The sequence below is a fragment of the Lepidochelys olivacea genome (assembly GCF_965140295.1).
Source record: "Lepidochelys olivacea isolate rLepOli2 genome assembly, chromosome: 8".
In the NCBI taxonomy this organism is placed as follows: domain Eukaryota; kingdom Metazoa; phylum Chordata; order Testudines; family Cheloniidae; genus Lepidochelys; species Lepidochelys olivacea.
The window spans coordinates 32,340,532-32,361,565 of NC_140418.1; the positions used below are offsets into that span (position 1 = coordinate 32,340,532).

The following is a 21,034-nucleotide window of genomic DNA, read 5'->3' on the forward strand; positions in this document are numbered from 1 at the left end:
GCCCATTGTCCCTAAATAGCTGGTGATTGCTAATACTTTAAACTAGTACCCTAAAACACCAGATCTGCTAAAATCCTTGTAATTTTGCAGCTGTCATCAGGTGTCAATTGATAGCTTTTTATCCTCAAACTTTGCAGATGGTGGCACAAAATTATTTAGAATAGTTGGAGCTAGCGAGAATTGAGAAACTCTAAAAGGACTTACCCAAGCTAGATGAATAGGTAGCATGATGACAAATGAAATTCATTGTTGAGAAATGCAGGGTGGTACATATTAAAAGGAAAAAAAAAACTATTGATACACACGCCTAGGTTCTAGATGGATTATAATCACTCATGCAAAAGAACTGGGCATCATTTTGGCCATGAAATCCTCTGTTTCATGCACACTGGCAGTAATAAAAGAAAACCAAACGTTAGGATGGATAAACTATGGAAAATAATATTGTTATTTTTTCAGTATTTTATATAATCTGATGTTATGTCCTCACCTGGAATACTGAAAATGATCTCATTACCCCATCTCAAAAAGTACAGCAGAAATAGGGTGTCAGGGAGTGGGGTGGGGGGTAGTTAATTAAAATCATTAGAGCTATAGAAATATTTTCATTTGAAGAAATGAAATGATTTGGACAGTGCAGTCGTATCAGCATACATGCAACGTGCCTCAGGTGGCATGTTACCAGAATTCATCACCGAATTTGGTCTGCTGGTTGGATCATCGGGAGCATTACATGAATGCTGATCCACGCCCCTGACTGTACAGTGTAGAAAGGAGACTAATGATAGGGGATGTGCTAGAGGTATATGAAATAATGAATCTTATAGAAAAAATCATTCAGATGATCCTTTTTGTCCGTTGTCATAATGCAATAACAGGGGAACATTTAATCAAACTTAAGGGTTGATTAAAAAAAAATACTTTTCTACACCACATGTAATTAGCCTGTGAAAATCATTGCCACAAGATACAGTGAAGTCTTTTAAATATATATGTGGATAATAAGAGCATCCACTGTTATCTTTGATACATTTAAAACAAAATAAGGAGTGTAAAACCCCAATTCTACAGAACATAAATCAATTACTAACTTCTTGGGCACAGAAACAAACTTCCTCTGTGGGAAGGTTGTTCTGCATTTGTCCATTGCAGGGGTTCCTGAATTTTATGATGCATTTTGACCTGGCTTATTTTAAGGACTAAATAGACTATTGGTCTGATCCACTATAGCAATTCCTTTTTTTCCTACAAATTCCTTTTCATAGTACATTATTTTGAATGATCTTTATGTAAAACCAACATATGTTTCCAGGAAGTACATGTTTCACACACACAGTGAAAACCTTTATTGCAATTAATTGCAAGATTCTAAATGTTTATTGCCTGCAGGAGCTATTGTATGCCAGGCACCAGCAAGTGTATCTATCATCAAGAGATCTATCATTTTGAATGTGTTCGTGATTTGTTTTTTACTCGCAGTGTCTTTTTGTTTTAATTTTCAGTTGCTGACAAACATACAGCTTTTTCTGTGGAGTCTTCAGAGAGTTTAACACTTTCATATGTAATTGAAAATATCTGTGTAGTTTTTGAATGCTGTTCTGCAGGAAGTGTGATGCTATGGGTAGAACATAGGACCAGTAATTGCTGCTCATAGGTTCTAATCCCTGCTCTTCTGATTATTTTATGTGTCAACTTGAATAAATTGCTTATTTGTTCTGTTCCTCAGTTTAACTGTCTGTAAAATGGGAATGTTAGTACATATCTTACAGGCATAGTTACTGAATATTTGAAAGCTGTTATAGAAGTTCAGAAAGTCTTATTGTTATAGAATGTAATTAATGCCAGAGAGCTCCATAAGTTTGGAATCCAAGTCAAGTTCGAGGCTCATTGAATGTTAGGTTTTACTTGAGGCCCCATGAGAAGCTCAGATAAAACATCTATGTGTAGATGAGCTATACATTCCTCACCTCTACAGCTGATCAATATTTTTTCATCTTCTGAAGAAGATCTGACAGTGTGCTTCTGTGCAAGGTCCTATAGGGAGCAAAGCTGAGCAGCACCTCTTCATCTTGTTTAAATCCCAGCACAAGTATATCTCAGTAAGAACACAGCCAACTTCCTGCTCAATTATTCCTGACCGTGTGAATGTTAAGTAGAAACAGAAAGCTCATCTTTTCAGTTAGTTACACCGGAGGGCCCGAGTACTGTGTGAGGAGCTGCATGCTGACAGCTGTCCGTGCAGAGTTGTTGTCGTGGGGGAAGCTGCTTCCCCATCCTTCTCTACCCCAGTAACCTCCAGTGGAAAGTTCAGTAGGGGTTGGATAGGACAGTTGCATGGTGCATATTTTCTCCCTTAGCAACCAGCAGGGAATTCAGCTTGAGGCTATACTGAATGGAATGGAGCACCTCAGAACTGTGAAACCCCCATTGTTGGGGCTAAGATGATGTGGTGAATGTGTGAATCTCAGGCAGGATGGCTGAAATTGGGCTGTGTTATCAGGGTAAGGAGCTTATGCAGTGTGAAGCCTCCACAGGCATGGTGTTGGCTTCAGGTAAGCTCCAAGATCCTTGGGTTGTGGGAGTTGTCTCCCTCCCACAATAGAACAATATAGAGGAAACTCTGATGGAACCCACTACTGATAACCCCAAATGTTGAAGAACCATGAGTAATGCCCCCCAAAATCACAAGACCAGTTTACAAATTATGAGAGTAAAAAAAATCATTTTTTTTTACTTTCTTTCTGGCTTTTAAACTCTTAGGATGCACAAGGGTCATAATTTCAAGTTTTCCTCTGCAACCATGAGGGCTGAAAACTTTTTAAAAAATGAAATCTGAGATTCTCTTGTCATCACACATCTTGTGGGAGTGGGGCTTTAAGAAATGCGTCAAATGTCATGAAATTCATGACAGAATTGTGGTAGATGGAAATTCTGGGAACCTCAGAGTTTCCCACTCCTTTCTCTAGTGATCTGTATCCCAGTTATCCATGTTCCAGATTGAGGTGTAGGTAAAGCTGGTTCAAATTGTGATCAGAAGCAATAAAGATACTGTCAAGGTTCCTTCTCCACTCTGAACTCTAGGGTACAGATGTGGGGACCTGCATGAAAGATCCCCTAAGCTTATTCTTACCAGCTTAGGTTAAACACTGCCACCACCAAAGTGTTACACAAAGAACAGGAGAAGTGCCCACTTTGAAACGTCTCCCCCCCAAAATATCCCCCCAAGCACTACACCCCCTTTCCTGGGGAAGGCTTGATAAAAATCCTCACCAATTTGCATAGGTGAACACAGACCCAAACGCTTGGATCTTAAGAACAACGAAAAGCAATCGGGTTCTTAAAAGAAGAATTTTAATGAAAGAAAAAGTAAAAGAATCACCTCTGTAAAATCAGGATGATAAATACCTTACAGGGTAATCATATTCAAAACATATTCAAAACATTCTAGGCTAAACCTTAAGTTACAAAAAGATACAAAACCAGGAATATACATTCCATTCAGCACAACTTATTTTATCAGCCATTTAAACAAAACAGAATCTAACGCATATCTAACTAGATTGGTTACTGACTTTTTACAAGAGTTCTGACCTGCATTCCTGCTCTGGTCCCGGCAAAAGCATCACACAGAGAGAACCTTTGTTTCTCTCTCCCCGCCCACCCCCACCCCAGCTTTGAAAGTATCTTGTCTCCTTATTGGTCATTTTGGTCAGGTGCCAGCAAGGTTATCTTAGCTTCTTAACCCTTTACAGGTGAAAGTGTTTTTTCCTCTGGCCAGGAGGGATTTAAAGGTGTTTTCCCTTCCCTTTATATTTATGACAGATACTGACTAGAAGAAAGAGAGAAAAAAAAGATTAAATAATGATCCCAGAGAACTGCAGGTGGACAGTGCATAATATTTAGAGAAAGGTGAATAAATTGTAAGGAGCAATTTATACAACAAATTTCACCTCTCTTTGCATGTTGTCTATAAAAAACATGGCAATTTTCTTGAATGTATTGTGCAGAATTACTCACCATGCCCTTTCTGTGAGTAATTCTTGGGTGGTAGCTCATTCATCATCGTTTTGTTGTGTGCATTTGATATTCAAAAGTGTAGTTGTTTTCACTGGATGTGTAGACCCCATGTTATGGTTTGGCTCCCCAAATGGATGTGCATAACTCTTAAAATTGGGTTTCTGCTGTACGTAAGTACTCATGGTTGCATTTAGTGAAAACTCTAATTTAGAGGTGAGTGGAAAACTGTTTTCCTGTTATCCAAAACTTTTTTAGATTTTGAAAACTTTCCTGCCCTGCCTGGAGTGGGGCAGGGGGAGAGACACATACACACACACAGCAACCCAGGGTAAGCTGATAGACTGGCGTTTAGGGCACTCACTGAGGATGAGAGAGACCTCGGTTTAAATCTCTGCTCCACATCAGGCAAGGACTTCAATCTGGGTTTCCCACCACATCCAAAGTGAGAGTGCCCTAACCACTAGATTATTCTGTGAATGTTAGTATGATTAGCTTTTGTTTGTATGATTGGGAAGAATCTTTTTTGTGCTAATATAGGTATTTCTTTGTGGATAAATGTATTAGTGGGCAAATTAGCATATCTGTTGTCAGTGAACACATTCATACCAGAAGTACTTTCTTGACTGCTGTGTACAGTGTACATTCAATTACTTGTAGGAAGTGACATGAGACAACTGAATGCAGTCTGCTAGACTGCCAATAAATCTGCCCTACATCTTTCTCCTTTCCTCTGGCAGAAAGGAACCCAGCTATTTTAAAATCTGTGGTTCACATTCATAATCAAATATAACAATATTTTTGTGCAAAACAGGACAGGATAAAATTTTAAATACACTAAGAATGTCTAGTCTTGTTTATTATGTATTTCTCCTGAGAGACTCAGTAGCTTATTGATTTCTCCAGGTGTTGCTCCTCTTTTAAAATTTTGGTCACACAATCAGGGAACAGAAACTATAGCATGTGACATAATGACCAGTCATTCAGACAGAATATTGAATATCTAATGGGGTGGATGCTACAAACAGTGCACAAAACCTCTTTAGAGTAACTACATTCTTAAATAGGAATGGCTTGTATACCACGCTGATGAGCACTGTGTAAGAACCTGGATAGATGAATACTATTGACTGAACACTTATGAATACTAATAAATTTTGCAAAATCCCAATCTATTCATGGGCCATCTGTGTATGGGAAAAGATAAATTGTTCACAACTAATAGCATGACCACCTCTAATATTTAATAATAATACTTTTAAGATGGCTTCTTTCGGAGGATCTCAAAGTTCTTTAAAGACCAACCCTCCCAACATCCCTGTGGGGTTCTGGTAGCACATATTTTTCCTGTCATATCAAAGGAAAACTGAGGTCCAGAGAGTTCATGTGAAGAAGAAGAAAGTCTTTAGCAGAGCTGTGAATAGACCCAGAACTCCCAAAACACAAGTCAGTGCTTTTGCCCCGCAGACCATTCTTCATGGAGAGAAAAAGCCACCCCTTTTCTCTTCTATAACATAGTTAGCATCAGAGGTCTCTTTTGTTCCAGAGGTAGTGTTTAAAGATGAAACCAGTTAATGGGTGTGTTTACCCTGCAGTTGGAGGTGTGACAACATCATATGTAGCCGTAGCAAAGCTAGTTAACGTAAGTACCAGTAGCAGTGAAGATGCACAAGCACTAGTTTAAGTATAGGTTGTATAATACTGACCAGGATCCTGGGTATTTGCTCAGGTGGCTAGTCTGCACAGAAGTCCATTCTGCCACATCTTCACTGATATTGGCACCTGAGCTAATTAAATTAAAGTCAGTTCAGGTATGATTCAGCAATCATACCTCTGGTTGCAGCACAGACTACCCTTTGTTCTGTTTCTGCTCAGGTGCTTTAATTAAAGACTCCTTTGGCCTTACTGAATATTCATTGTTCCAGACTATTACTTCTGGAGAAATACTGTCTTGCTCTGTTCTACATTTTTTCCAGTGTTATTAAGTACCTATACAAATATCATAAAGAAGGTAGAAGCCCTGCAGTCAAGCACCATAGTAACACTGTGAGGCTCTAATAGCTGGACATGAACATGCTGCTTTGGACCATTGACATGTCAGCTGCATCCCTAAAGTGTTGTTTTTAAACAGAGACAAGTCAATTTTTGGAGAAGCAATGAATGAGCAAAGGTAGCAGCGGTGAGGAATATGATTAGAGAGACGTATGAGGTAATTCCCTGAGCATAAATATGGGACCCAATGTTCTAATTCTGCTCCTGACTCATTCTTCGAGTCTCTACTCCTGTAATATGGGGATAATAAAATCTATCCGTAGATTTGTTATGAGACTCACTTGATGTTTATAAAGTGCTTTAAAGAAGAAAAGCACTCAGTGTTATTGGAGCCCTGCAATAATAGTCCTGAAAATTACCATCCCAGTCACAAAATTCTCCCGTGGTGGCGATGGAAAAAATATGTGACATCTCTACTCATTAGTGGGGGGCAATTTACCCGAAGTAGCCAGCCCAATAAAATTTTGGAAGAATAAGCTATAACAAACAGCAACATTATTAGTCTTGTTTGCCTGCCTGCAATTGGTGCCCATGTCAGGCCAGATTTTGGTCTATTGAGACTTCTGTGCATATGTTACAGAATGGCTAAGTTCACTGTGTTCCTCTCTAATAGATAATCCACAGAGTCTCAGAGCCTACTACAGCTATCAGCAAATGGTTCCTTTAGCTCAAGTGGTAGTGATGTTTTGAAGTCCTGGTTCCTATGCTGATTTATGAGTGGTGGTGGGGGGAGGGGGTCTCATTGAATATATCCTGACCTGTCACTGTGATACTTGGAATTTTTCCTGCTGAATGTCTTAAAAGCAGGATTCAGAAGGAAGGAAAGTAAGAGAGGAAGACAACCTTTTTCATGTTTTCCCCCAAGCTTTGCCTTTACTTTCCACGCAGTACAGCAGAAGCATTTTCAAAAAGCATTGGTTCATTCACCTGCACATCTACCAATGTGATATATGCCATTATGTGCCAGCAGTGCCCCTCTGCCATGTACATTGGCCAAACTGGACAATCTCTACATAAAAGAATAAATGGACACAAATCAGACGTCAAGAATTATAACATTCATAAACCAGTCGGAGAACACTTCAATCTCCCTGGTCACAGTCGGAATATTACAACAAAAAAAATTTCAAAAACAGACTCCAATGAGAGACTGCTGAATTGAAATTAATTTGCAAACTGGACACCATTAAATTGGGCTTGAATAAAGACTGGGAGTGGATGGGTCATTACACAAAGTAAAACTATTTCCCCGTGCTTATTTCCCCACACACACACACACACACTGTTCCTCACGTGTTCTTGTCAACTGCTGGAAATGGCCCACCTTGATTATCACTACAAAAGGTTCCTCCCCCTGCCCCCCCACCCCCACTCTCCTGCTGGTAATAGTTCACCTTACCTGATCACTCTCATTATAGTGTATATGTTAACACCCATTGTTTCATGTTCTCTGTGTATATAAATCTCCCCACTGTATTTTCCACTGCATGCATCCGATGAAGTGAGCTGTAGCTCATGAAAGCTTATGCTCAAATAAATTTGTTAGTCTCTAAGGTGCCACAAGTCCTCCTTTTCTTTTTGCGGATACAGACTAACACGGCTGCTACTCTGAAACCTGCATTGGTAGGGTTATAAAAAAGCCCAAAACAGAACAGAAAATAATTGTTTGCACAGATTTAAAAAAAATCACATGTAACGTTGCTGAGGTAGTCAATATAATGCTAAGTTGTTCAGGGGCAGAGAAAACTCATGGGAGAATTGCCTTGAGGTGGGAGAGAAAGTAAAACCATAGATTACTGTTAAATGCAGAAATTGCTTGCACGTGAGAGACAGAGAAGAAATGGAAATAGGGGGAGAGGATGAGAAACGCAAAGATAGAGACACACACACACACACACACACACACACACGAAGAGAGAAAATGAGCCAGATACTTACTGAGCAGCAGGAAGAAAAGCTTCAAACAGACGATTTCCCAGCATTAGATGTCTGCCAGTTGTTTGGCTAGCACACCAGTGGGTATCTGTGTGGTGCCTTAAAGGATGTGGAATAAAGGAGAGTCAGAGGGACTCCAGACTTTAGGGATTGTGGTGGTGGTGTGTTCTTCTCTGAAACTTTTGCACTACCTCGGGCTAATTGACTTGTCAGATGGTAAGAACCTCCAAGCTTTCCAGCTCCTATTTACCTTTATTTAAGTGTATTTCAACAAAATCACTGTGAGTAGCAGGTTAAGGGAAATAAAGCATCAGCTTTTCAGTGCACTTATTTTTCATCCTCATCTTCATGCCTTGTAAGTCATATGGTCTTTAGTGCTGGAATTAGGCTTTGTGCTTTATTTCAAGGGCTTGTGTTAGCTTTTGGAATGTTACCATAGCTGAGGGGAATTTTATGTTGTGATTTTTGCCACACACGCTACTTTTCTTTTATCTAAGTATTATTTTTGTTTCACCCTCTCCTTGGGAACGATAGTCTCTTTTTGGGTAGTGGAAGCACTACTAATAATTAATTCATTAGTTTGGTATGGTTTACTAGACACAGTACTCCTGTGACTCTTGTGACCCGAAGAAAATAAAAACCGGTTGAATGTATGTAGTACAAACGAAACTTTTTTTTGTGTGTGAGTATTTCTTATTCTAGATTCTTCAGAATAAGAGAAACCAGAGACAAAATAAATTAAGTAAAAAAATAATGTTTCTCATTTGAAGAACTATTTTGAGGGGATTGGTCTCTCTCTGTCAGATTTAGTAAAGCAATATTTTTTCTATGATATTTGATAGGAACAGGCAAAGCATATGTATTTGAATTATTTAAGTAAATTTAGGCAATAGCAGAGTGTTTTCTAACTACACAGTGACACTCACCCCAGCGGTGAATTTCCTGAAAAAACAACCATTGGTATGAAACAAATAAGAATTTAAAAAAAAAAAAAGAGGGAAGCCAGTAGTCCTTGGCAGATCTTTACGAGTTCACTCATGCATAGATGATTAACACTGCCAAGTTTTCCTAACAGAGGAGCAGAATGAGCTGAAATCATAACAAAGACAGCAGTTTCTTGACAGAGGTTTCCTTTGAAATATGGGTTATGTAAAACTGTCAGACTATTTAGTGAGAAATTAAAGAAAGAAATACATCAATTAGTATTTAGTATTCTCCTTAAGTACAAGTTTTATCATTTACTGAATGATGGTGGGAGGAAAGGCAGCATATTAATTTTAACTCAGTCATTGTAAAAATCACTGTGCTGTAAGATACCTGATGGGTAGATAGTGTTCATGGATGGTTAACAAAATACAAAAATAAATTGTGACCTATAGAAAAGATTTTTTTATTTAGAGTATTAGATTAGAAAATTTAAGTTACATGTATTGTCAATACATACATGTTTGGGTTTTCCCTATAACAGGAGTGAAACACAACAGCTTTAGTCTACCCGTACATGAATTGAACTCCAATAAGGTCTGTTCCCCTCCTCCCCCCAAAAAAGCACCTAACGGTAACTATCAATTTCAAAAGATACACTCACCTTCATAAAACGTGTTGGGAGGAAGTGTAAAATGAAATGCGGAGACAGTTGCACTGCTACCTGTTTAAGTGCAAGGACATTTCTATATATTCTTTCCAGAGCTACTGATGTTAAATCCACTTTTAAACTAGATTACTTACCCAGACCAGTCTCTGCAATGTTTCCCCAGGAAAATCAAATAAGGGACAGGTGAGAAAGATGTCAAGGGTAAAGGGAAGTAATAATTATTAAAAGTAGCCCTGTTGTAGAGCAGTGCCAGTCCTCTAGCTCAGCTGTATCCTACAGTATATTGGTATTTTAGTGAGAAATTAATCCTTAATGAATTGCTTTCACTAAACAGTCCTGGATGCAGATTTCTAACCAATGTGTAACAGCATCATTCAGCCCATTCAGGTGCAGAACATAGCATTGTTGTGCCTCATAAATCTTTCCAGTAAGCACACTAGTTAGAACATCTCAAGTACTAATGGACTATCTGACAAAGTATAGGTGCACCATAAAATAAACCCCTTTCTTCTCCAGCTTTGATTGTTGCTTTTTTTTTCCTTCCTGACTTTGGAATTGTCCACTTAGGATTCTGCAGGAGTCTGAGAAATGTATAGTTACTGTTCACAAGTTATAGGAGCTTTCCCTCCCTTTGGGGCCTGAATTCTTTGATCCCTTACTTATGCTGAGTAACACTTGCAGGTAGTTGTATAGATGTCACATGAGTAAATATTGCAAAGATCAGGCCCTTGGAAATCTTTAAGTTCAGCATGAAACTTTTTATTTGACCTGCTAGGTAACAGTGGGTAAGTGTGGAACATTATTATTATGATTTGTATTCCCATAGCATGTTGGGGCCCTGGTCATGGGGTTGCAGCGTAATTATTTCTAGCTTGTCTTTACATTCAGTGTAGATGATCACTGCTTTTGTTTATCTAGAAGCAAGTGATTCCATGTGCAGTTCCATCACTGTGTGTAATAGCCCTAAAATTAAACACTGCACTATTTAAGCAAACTGGCTCCCAATTGCCTGAAATTGGTCACGCTGTTATTTCCTTTTAGAATTTGTATTATGCCAACTCCTGCAGGTAAAACATTCTTATTTAGAAACTACTCATTTGTGTTGCTTTTTCACAAGAAGTGATTGGATACCAATTCTGCATTAGGGTAATATGAGAAGCTGGATTGATGGAGTAGTAACTGTGTGATTGGCAGTTCAATAAGTATAAAACACTTCTTAGAATTTCCTGCAGTTCAATATACATAATGCTCAGTATCTTGACTTTCAGCTTCTGTTTCCAAGTTATATTTCATAAGTAAGGTCTGGATCCTGCAATTAGTGTTGTGCAGGTGGGTCCAAGCTCCGATTCATTTCATCCAATGGCATTTGGTACAAGTGCAGAGGTCTACACACACTGAGCTTTGTTACGGGATTGCAGCGTAAGAATCCAATTGGAAATCTGAGCAAGACTTAGACCTGCATAAAACTCTCTAACGAAACCCTAAACCAGGGGGAAGGCAACAGTTTCGTCAGAGATTGGCTTTGGGGTTCTGCATTCCTTTCAGCCTGAAACTGAAGTGGTGTGATATCCACATAACTGGAACCCAATAAACTCCCCTGTAAAGAGGAACCCCTCGCTTGATCAGAGCTTGCCAAATGCATGATGTTCATTTCACAGCATTTCACGTTACAGGTTTCACTGTTTCCTGTTGTGCAGCCTCTCCTGTGCTTCCATCTCATTCATAATTTCATGTTGGTAATACCAGACTTGCTTGCAGGAGACAACCAAATTCAAAAAGAATGAGGCAAGAGTCAACGATTAGTTTCCTAGCAAGTGTGGGGATGCAGTCATCATTAATTATTCACATTAAATGGCATTCAAGAAAACATTTTGTGAATGTTATGGTAATACTTGGTTGTCAAAGGATCAAGAACTCTCCTCATAAGAGCAAATGTTGACTATTCTAGAACTGTTTTATGAGTTTGGCTCTAACTCTTCTTACTTTGTTCCATCCATCAATCATTTGGATATCCTTGTACTGCTGATAAATTTTATTTCTTCTGAATAGTGAGGGATCCAGATCAAATATGATGTGTGTTTTTTGGACAGCTATCAACATTGATTACATAATACCACCACCAGGGTTTAAAATTCTGAGAACTAAGTACTGTTTAAAGATACCACTTGAATATTGCAAATCAGAGATTTAACTTTTAATGCAGCAAAATTTGTTGTGAGCCCCACGATATGTGTGTTTCTGTCTGGTAGGGCTGTCTTCTTGGCTGTTTTCAGTTACTTCACAGGAGAAAACTATACTGGTGACAGATTTCTTCTCAGTTAAATGGGTTGTGGATTTTGCTCTCTAAAACTGTCTCAGTGTAAAAGGATAGCAGCTACTCTACCCTGGTGCATGATTCAGCAATCTGTAAATAATGTATAATCAACCGGTGGAACTCTATTGTTTCATGATGTTGTGGAGACAAATAGTTTAGTAAAACCCTGAAAAGAATTAGACACCTGAAGTATGTGACTAGGAATAGCATATCCTGTTACATTAGAATAGGGCAACAATATGACCATTCGCTAGGGCTGTCCAAAAGTTCATTTGGAAATGTGAAGTCACCATGTTTCAGGAGACATTTGGGTCTAGGCCTAGGTCTGTGAACTGTTGCAGACCAGTACTGTTTCAATTTGTACAGTCCTCATTCCCAGCCTTGGCCCCCCACTCAGTGACCTGCTCCACCAAACCTGGGACCCAACCGACCTTACCATTACTGTCCGTGGAGAGAATGACTAGATATTGGCCACCATTCCTGCCATCTCTGTTGGCCCTGGTACTAGATACTAAGAGTCTTCAGAGAGCACTAGAAAACTTTTCTACCACTTTATTTCATCAAGGGATTACCAAGCTCCTTGTCCACATCCGAGAGGCAGCAGAGGCAAGAGTTGGTAGGGTCCCAGTACCTGGATGAAAAGTGGGGTAGTAGAGGACAGTGCAAGGAACTCTGGGAGGTGAGGGGATGTGGGTGTACCCCTACAGATTTCAGTTCTGTATAACCTGAACCTCCAAGTGAAATCTGTGATGTTCTGTATCTCAGGGGAAACACCCTACACCCCCATGTTCATCCTTATAATATTATTGTGTGGTATCCAATGCAAAGTTTGTCATGTAGGGCAGTGGTTCTCAAAGTCGGTCCACCACTTGTTCAGGGAAAGCCCCAAGGGGGCCGGACCAATTTGTTTATCTGCCACATCTGCAGGTTCGGCTGATCATGGCTCCCACTGGCTGTGGTTCGCCGCTCCAGGACAATGGGGGCTGTGGGAAGGGTGGCCAGCATGTCCCTTGGCCCACTCCGCTTCCCGCAGCCCCCATTGGCCTGGAGCGGCACACTGCAGCCAGCGGGAGCCACGATCGGCTGAACCTGCAGACGCAGCAGGTAAACAAACCGGTCTGGTCCACCAGGGTCTTTCCCTGAACAAGCGGCGGACTGGCTTTGAGAACCACTGATGTAGGCTGTTTTTGGAAGGCTCATGATGCACTGAGCATTGTTGTTATAGTAATCATTGTTATAGTAATATTATAGTTATGTTATAGGTTGTAATTTCATGTATATAGTTATGAGGCTGAGAATGTGTCCTCATGGCTTAAAGCAAGCCCAGGCAAAAGCTCTCCAAGAGCAGAGGGGCAGTTCATACCTCATCAGGGCATGTATGGGACAAACCCAGCCCAGCCTCACAGGCACAAAGAACACTGGCCTAGGTAACAACAAAGGATCTGTTCAACTTTCGAGTGACTCACCCCCCTTCCCTTGGTCAGTTTGGGACTTCAATGAGGTAATGCTCACCTGACTCTAAAGGTAAGGGAGCAAAGCTAAGAAAGAACATGATAAAAGGGAGAGACGTTTGCCACGCTCTTCCTCTCTCTTCCACCTCCATCTACAGATATAACCATAAAGCGACTGAAGCTCTGATCAAAGGGGAGAGCCTGGCTGAAGGACAACTAGCCAGCCTGTGGTGAGAAGCAGCTAAGTTTCTAAGGGTACTGAAAGTGTTAAGATCAACTTAGAATGTGTTTTGCTTTTATTTCATCTGACCAAATCAGACTTATAATCACTTAAAATTTATCTTTGTAGTTAATAAATTTGTTTGTTTATTCTACCTGAAGCAGTGTGTTTGGTTTGAAGCATGTCAGAGTCTCCCCTTGGGATAACAAGCCTGGTACATATCCATTTCTTTGTTAAATTTATGAACTCATACAAGCTTGCAGCATCCACCAGGCATAACTGAACAGTGGAAGATGGATCACTAGGGTTGTATCTGGGACCAGAGATATTGGCTAGTGTCATTTGGTTGCACAATCCAAGGAGCAGCTTACATGCCAGAGGCTGTGTATGAACAGCCCAGGAGTGGGGGTTCTCACAGCAGAGCAGGGTAAGGCTGGCTCCCAGAGTTGAGGATTTCAGTGGCCTATCAGATCACCCGTCCAGGTAACACCAGAGGGGAACGTCACAATCTGGAGGATTTTGCTCATTGACCCCGTGGCATCTGGCTTGTGTGTGTCCCCAGTTAAGGAACCCTGCCAGACTTGCTGACCTCCATCATGAATTCTTAGATTTCAGGTTGCAAATCTTTAACCAGCTGTATTATTAGATATATTATAGGGGGCTTAATCCTTCCTTTGAAGCATCCAGCATTAGCCACTGGAGACAGAATGCTAGATTAGAGGGTCTGTTTGGGTATGACTGAATTCCTTTTTGCAACAACTGTAAAGTAATTTCCAAATAAGGCAGTAGGAATCGACAGTTACAGGCCTGGCTTGCTGTGTGGTGATGCACACCTCACTGTCTCCCCTATGGCGTATTGCAGTGTACTCTGCTCTAAGCCTACATTACGTGCAGAAATGCACAAATCTTTTTCATTCCTACTGCCAACTAGCAAATTCCCTCAGAGACTATGGTCCATGGACAAGGGCAACTTGCTCTTCAGGAAGCATATCGATGTGCCTTTTTTTGTGATGGAAAGAGTCTAAAACAAAAAACACAAGCAGGAATTATGCCATGGCCCTTCCTGCAAATTCAAACATCACCACAGTTGGGATCCAAAGGAACCATGGGTATGTCACAATTCAGAATCAGATTGTTGGCTCCTGAAGTCCTTTTGAACTCAAGTTATTTTCTCTGGGGTTGTTGGTTAGACACAAGCTCCAGGTGATTGTCAGAGAATGTCTATTCTTCACTGGATGTATAGGGAATTTTTATGCATGCAACACACAGTGCATAAAGATAAGAGCTACAAGAGAGGAAATGGGAGCCTAGACTGAACTCCAACCCCCACTTCTGCATGTGTTATTTCAAAGAGCTTTAGAGAGACCAAAGGGAAAAGAGTGAAAGAAAGGAAGTGTAATCCAGTGAACTGGAGCTTTGTGTTTCTGTGACTCCATTATTTCTCCTCCCCCGTGTGTTTTGGGTTTTTTTAAGTGAGACATGCGGGAACCCTTTGTAGCACACCTAACAGACTTTGAGCTAGTGCTGGTTTGTACAAACTTCACCATGGGAAACCCCTCCCTAGGGCTTTCTGCCCTGGATAGGGCAAGTGCAGTTTCTGTTGCTGCCCTCCTTCTGGGGATTCTGCCCAGGGACAGCAGTGTATGAGGCTGCACAGCGGCCTGCTGAAAAAGGCTATATCATAGATCAGTGGTGGGCAACCTGTGGCCCAAGGGCCGCACGTGGCCAGTTAGGGTAATCCACTGGCAGGCCGCCAGACAGTTTGTTTCCATTTGCACGGCTGTCCGCAGCTCCCAGTGACTGCAGTTCACCGTTCCCGGCCAATGGGAGCTGCAGGAAGCAGCAGCAGCAGCTCCAATTGGCTGGGAAAGGCAAACGGCGGCCATTGAGAGCTATGGGTGGCCATGCAAATATAAACAAACTCTCTGGCTATCCACTGGTGGATTACCCTGATGGGCCACAGGTTGCCCACCACTGTCATAGATGTACTGAATCAGTCCATCCCCCAACTACTCTGACCACGTGCCCTCCCCAGCAGCTCATTTTTTCATCTTTGTTGGCCTATTGTAAGCCCACCCCTCAATGTGAGAAAGGAACAGTGCCTCCACTTTGTGTTATCCTAGCATACTGAGAACCCAAGTGGGCCCTTGCAAGAAACTGGGGATGAACTTAGGTTCACCACATTCATACAAAGAAGGCTTTGTTAGATTCTTTCTAAGGTACCAATCACCATAATATTTAAGGACAATCAAGTGCTAGTAGTGGGCTGAGCAGCACATGGAGACAGGACTCTGGGTTTAGAGCTGCACAAAATTTTTGGAGGAATAGTAAATTTGCCAAAAACTGCAGTTTCAGAGTGACTGAAGCGATTTAAGAAATTCAGGTTGAATTCAGCGAATAGTTTTGACTGAATAAAAAAGAAAAAAAAAGAAAAAAAGTCCAAACCAGTTCATTTCAATGTTTTCTAAATGAACCATTTCAACTTCTTCTTGAGATATAACCATTTTCAAAAATGTCATCTCAAAGCAACATTTCCTTTAGAAAAAGTCATTCCAAACTGAACCAACAAAATTTTTCTGGTTTTTCATTTTGGTGAAACAAACTGAAAAAATTTAGTTAGAAACTAAGCGAATTATTCCATTCAGCCACCAACCAAAAAATCAGTTATTCACTTAGCTCTGCTCTGGTTCTGTGTCCCACTACGTTAGTTTCCCTGTCTGTTAAATCAGCACAATGCTGTTTACCTCAAATGGAAGTTAAGAAGCTTAATTTTAATTAATGTTCATAAAGCTCTTTGAGAGTCTGAAATGAAAGGTGCTGTAAAAGTGCAATGTATTATTACAACAAATCCTCTCTGAGGTTGAGGGTGGTGGTGATCAGGGGTAGCTGCTTAGATGACCTGGTGCAGTGTGTAATCTGGTTCTCAGTTGCTTTTACTACAGAATCATGTTTATGATGATCGCTTGCTATAGTCTCTCCCCCTGCCTCACCCCTATAGTTGTTTAGTTAGTAGGAGATAGAAATAAACTTTGATGTACCTGCTGACATTCTCTTGCTGGCTAATGCTTATTGCAACACTTTGGGTTTCCTGGGTACTTCTGCATCTTGTTTTTCTTGAACTTCATTTTTCTATCTGGACCTTCTTTTTTCTGAACCTGCTTCAACAGGTGAAAGGAAAACTACAATTCACAATACAAAAAAATCTCCTTCTGGTCTCTGTCTTTGAGAACAAAGGGGAGTAAATGAATAACAAGTTTTGGGTTTTTAAGTGAAAGATAGCGTTCATTCATGCAGGAACCTGCTATCATGGCAGTTTGACACACAGTAGTTTGAGGCACATGAAATGCAGCTCAGTATTTCACAATAGAAGACAGGCAGGAGACTAAAACTTTTTTAAGGTAAAAGTTTACTTATTTCTTGGGGTGAGGGGAGTTAATTGAAGTATAAACACTGTTAAACCACCCATTTGAGAACTTAACCAATGGTAAAATATGGAAACTTTATTGTTAAATACCTTTGAAATGAGAATTTTAAAAAACTGGTCTATTTAGCTAGGTAATTGTCCTACCTTTATTTTCTGTGTAATAAACCTCTATATTTTTAAGGACTCTGCTGTCTGCTGTGATGGGCAGCCATTTTTTATTCAGTGCAAAGTGTTGCAGAAGAGATGCAAACTGTGCTATCCGATGGAGATTTTATTTTTGTTGTTTTTCATTATTTTGCTCTACAGTGTATCATTCTTGGTGAATTGATATGGTTCTCTCCCTGCTTATAGGGGGGATACATCAATTCAGTCCATAAGGAACATAGTCTAAAACTCTTATTGTGACTATTACATCCCAGCAGCTTCTCTGGACCTCAACGTTTTTATGGAATGCCAGAGTGGGGTGAGGTAATCTAAGTTTTTTAAAGTTAAATTAGCCAGGAGGTTTTTCTAAAAAATAAAGCCACATACCTTACAACAGTTATGAAATTCTCCTTTCTCATGCATTCAAATCCTGTGCCTCTAGCTTCAGCAGCAGGCCGGACTTCCTTCAGGAAAGTATCAGTGAAATAGTGACTGTAATTGAGATGCACCAGTGACAAGTATCTTAGAAAATAATATTTGACAGTGCATCTAAGTGTGCAGGAAATGTCAGTGTAAGTGGTTCTCTGTGTGTGTGTGCGCACACATATGTATATACATAATAACTCAGTTCTAATGGAGGCTCCTTAACTGTCCAGAAAAAAAATATATTAAGATAAGTGAAGCACTCGTGTCAGGAAATGCCAGAATTAGGGTCGCCTGTACAATCTTAACTCTTTGTGCATGTTGTCCTCATTACGATATGGGTTTACTCATGATTAAAATACAATATTGTAAAGTATACAAATCAGGAAGAAGAGCTAAGGTTGTGCAGGCAACCTTAATTTTGGCATTTCCTAATCTTTGATTTCTCATATGTTCAACCTTGACATTCTTTCTACATAGATAGGTGTTCTGTATGAGTAGCTGGTGTGTGTATTGTGACAAAGCTCTGTCCTTGCCTCCGTGGGTCCCGCGTTTCCTGGCAGATTTCACTAGCCTCAGAGGCTCACCAAGACCCTGCACATAACCCTTCTCTTTCTAGAGACAAGGGTCACAGTCTACTGAGCCATTTTCATCATAAGCCAGTGAGGGAGGTGAGGAGAAGTTATCCTTATCTCTGTTGTCTCCCAGTCTCCGTGATTAATCAGGGGGCAAAGGTGGTGGGGGAGCCCAGGCCCACCCTCTACTCCGGGCTCCAGCCCAGGGACCCTAATAGTATCAGCTATGGTAGCTGACCTTTTAGAAACATGACATGTACAATTCTCTGGGTTACTTTCCCCACAGCAGCCCTCACTTCCTCAAGCTCCACTTCACCCTTACCTCAGGGCCTCCTTCCTTGTGCCTGATATGGTGTGTACTACTCAGCCTCTCCAACAGCACAACTTCCTCCCACAGCTCCTGACATGCACACCCACCTGACTAACTGGGAGGCTTTTAAGTAGTTTCAACCAGCCCTTGATTGGCTTCAGATGTCCCAATCAACCTAACCTTCTCCCTGCCTTCTGGAAAGTTCTTAATTGGCCCCAGGTGTCTTAATTGACCTGGAGCAGCTGCCATTTCACTTATTCTGGTACCAGGGATTTGTTTAGCCTGGAGCTAATATATCTATCTCCCACTACTTTTCTATAGCCATCTGGCCTTGCCCCAGCACAGTATATATGCACTTATGAATTATATTCTATTATTTAGCTGTTAGTTATTCTAGCTAATCACTGCTGGGTTCCTTTAATGAAATATCTGGATTTCTCTCAGTGTTCTCAACTTTCAATATTTTATCTCTCATATAATTCTCTGGCTGCTAGACTTCATTAGACAGTCTATTGCAGAAACTGCCAAGGATTGATTGGCTTATACCCAGCATTGCCTGTTGCCTGCTGATCAGTGAATGGAAGGGAATTCTATATGTTGCACATCATTTCCTGATTTCCCAGTCCTGGTGACATTTGTTAGCACTTGAGAAGTCTTTCCAGATTAGCTTTCGAAGGTCGCTTCTGGTGTTTAATGACTTTTCTCTCCGTTTCAGCTATGCCAAAGATATAGGGAGGGATCTGACTTTGTGGATTAACTGCAGAGTCACAGACCACATTTTGGGAACTTCATTTGAATTGTTCATACCATTTATTTTGTGTTTTGTTTAACCCTGAGGCATTTGGCATTCTTTCAGGGAAGGAAGTCCAGCTTTTTTACTCTTGAGTTTCTTAGACTGATCTGGTTCTGCTTCTATTGTAGGAATCTATACTAATTCAGTTAAGTGTAGCAGTAACTCATTAGTGCTTGCTTACAAAATGATTCATGTAGAGCTACAGTCATGATTATACTTCAATCTCTCATAATTGCACTGCTGTTAACCTTTCTATTAAAACAGTAATTTTCTGTTCATTTACAATGTTACTACCCCAAAACTGCCTTTTCAGCACCTTTATGTTCTCTCTGTGTGTGTACGTGTGTGTGCACACATCCTGTGGTTTCAAATCTGCTAGTCAGTGCAATCTTGCTGTTTTCCTTCGCATACAGCCAGTTGCTATTTTGCCTCCATTCTAGCTTGCAAATCACCTGCTACTGCTTTTTCCCACCATGTCCAATAAAATCAGGGTTCTATAGCTCTTTCACACCTGATGCCCAGATAACAAGGTATTATTTCCATCTGAGCTCATTGGCATGAGCTATATTGGTTTGCTCCATCTTCTAGAAATGTGACATTGCCTTACCACTTCTCATTCTGTGTGCCAATTCATAATTGTATGTCTCTTCTTTCTGTCAAACATATGGAAATCAGAGCTCTTAACTGCAGAGGTTTCAATGCTTTTGAAAATGTTACAGTCGGATTTCCAGTTTCTCTTCCTTGATTATTCTCTCTCCCCAAGCACAGCTTTGCCTTTCTCACTTCGTGTTTTGAATTCTTATTCTTAGGCAGCACTAATGCAAACTAAATAGACAAAACTGGTAATTTTTAAATTGCATCCATTTCAGTTACTTGGGACATATAGTGCATTGATCTTCCTGACCCATTTAAGGTCATACTTTTGTTCAATTTATCTTTATGGGATTAGTAGCTTCTGGTCTGAACACTCAAACTTAATAATTCTGATGACATGTGTTATTACTACAAGGTGTAACTACATCCCTTTCTGACTCCTATTTAACTTAAAATTTATTTGCTGTTTCTCTAGATGTAAATCCTGTTTTGTTGGCTTTGTGCCATGTTTTCCTCCCATGTTTTGGCTTTATCTTTGTTCCCTGGTTTTTGGTAAACCTATCTGTAGTGAATGATATTATGAAAGTGTATAACACACTTTTAACTGATATTATTCCCAGCACTGCAGCAACAATGCACTGTGGGCCATGTACCACCTTTGATTCATGTGTGTATCCCAATGATCTGGCAAAGGCAGTATGTAGCCCAGGATGTGCCACAGTCACATTGTTCTTTGATTCACTGACCAGCTCAGAGCCATCAGTTCATAGGCTCGAGTATCACCACAGGTTGAATGATCATCATACTGTCAAATGGGAAAATTCTAAAAGTCATTTTACTGCCTGTAAATAGTATCATACGTATAACACTAGAAACTGTATTCCTCTGTTTAACCCCAGGAAGGACAAATGTGTAAAGCATAAGCAATGACAGGGTAAACTTCCTTGACAACATTGTTTCATCTCTATCTTGAAGCGACCATCTCTAGAAACTCTCTTCTGTTGTGATGCCTGTAAAATACTCCACAGTGACTGGGGAGCTGGCCTACTGTGATTGCTGCTTTTTCATGCTTACAGCATTGACTCATTATTTCCTTATAATCCTCTCATCTGTCTGCATCCACCTGTTGTGTCTTGATTTATACTTAGTTTGTAAGCTCTTTTGAGCAGAGACCGTGTCTTTGTTATGTTT

At 40.4% G+C, this 21,034-nt stretch overlaps 1 protein-coding gene across 6 annotated transcripts in view; it reads left to right on the forward strand.

Moving 5' to 3' along the window:
• Nucleotides 1-21,034, forward strand: part of KCNIP1 (potassium voltage-gated channel interacting protein 1) — a 552,728-nt gene that overhangs the window by 406,985 nt on the left and 124,709 nt on the right. The window contains exon 1 of one of the 6 annotated variants that reach the window (XM_084636956.1): nt 8,017-8,217. The exons of the other annotated variants lie outside the window; for them this stretch is intronic. Coding sequence (XP_084493082.1) covers nt 8,109-8,217 — 109 coding nt within the window. The 5' untranslated portion in view covers nt 8,017-8,108. Of the gene's footprint in view, nt 1-8,016; nt 8,218-21,034 lie in introns of those variants that run through there. 6 annotated transcript variants of the gene reach the window in all.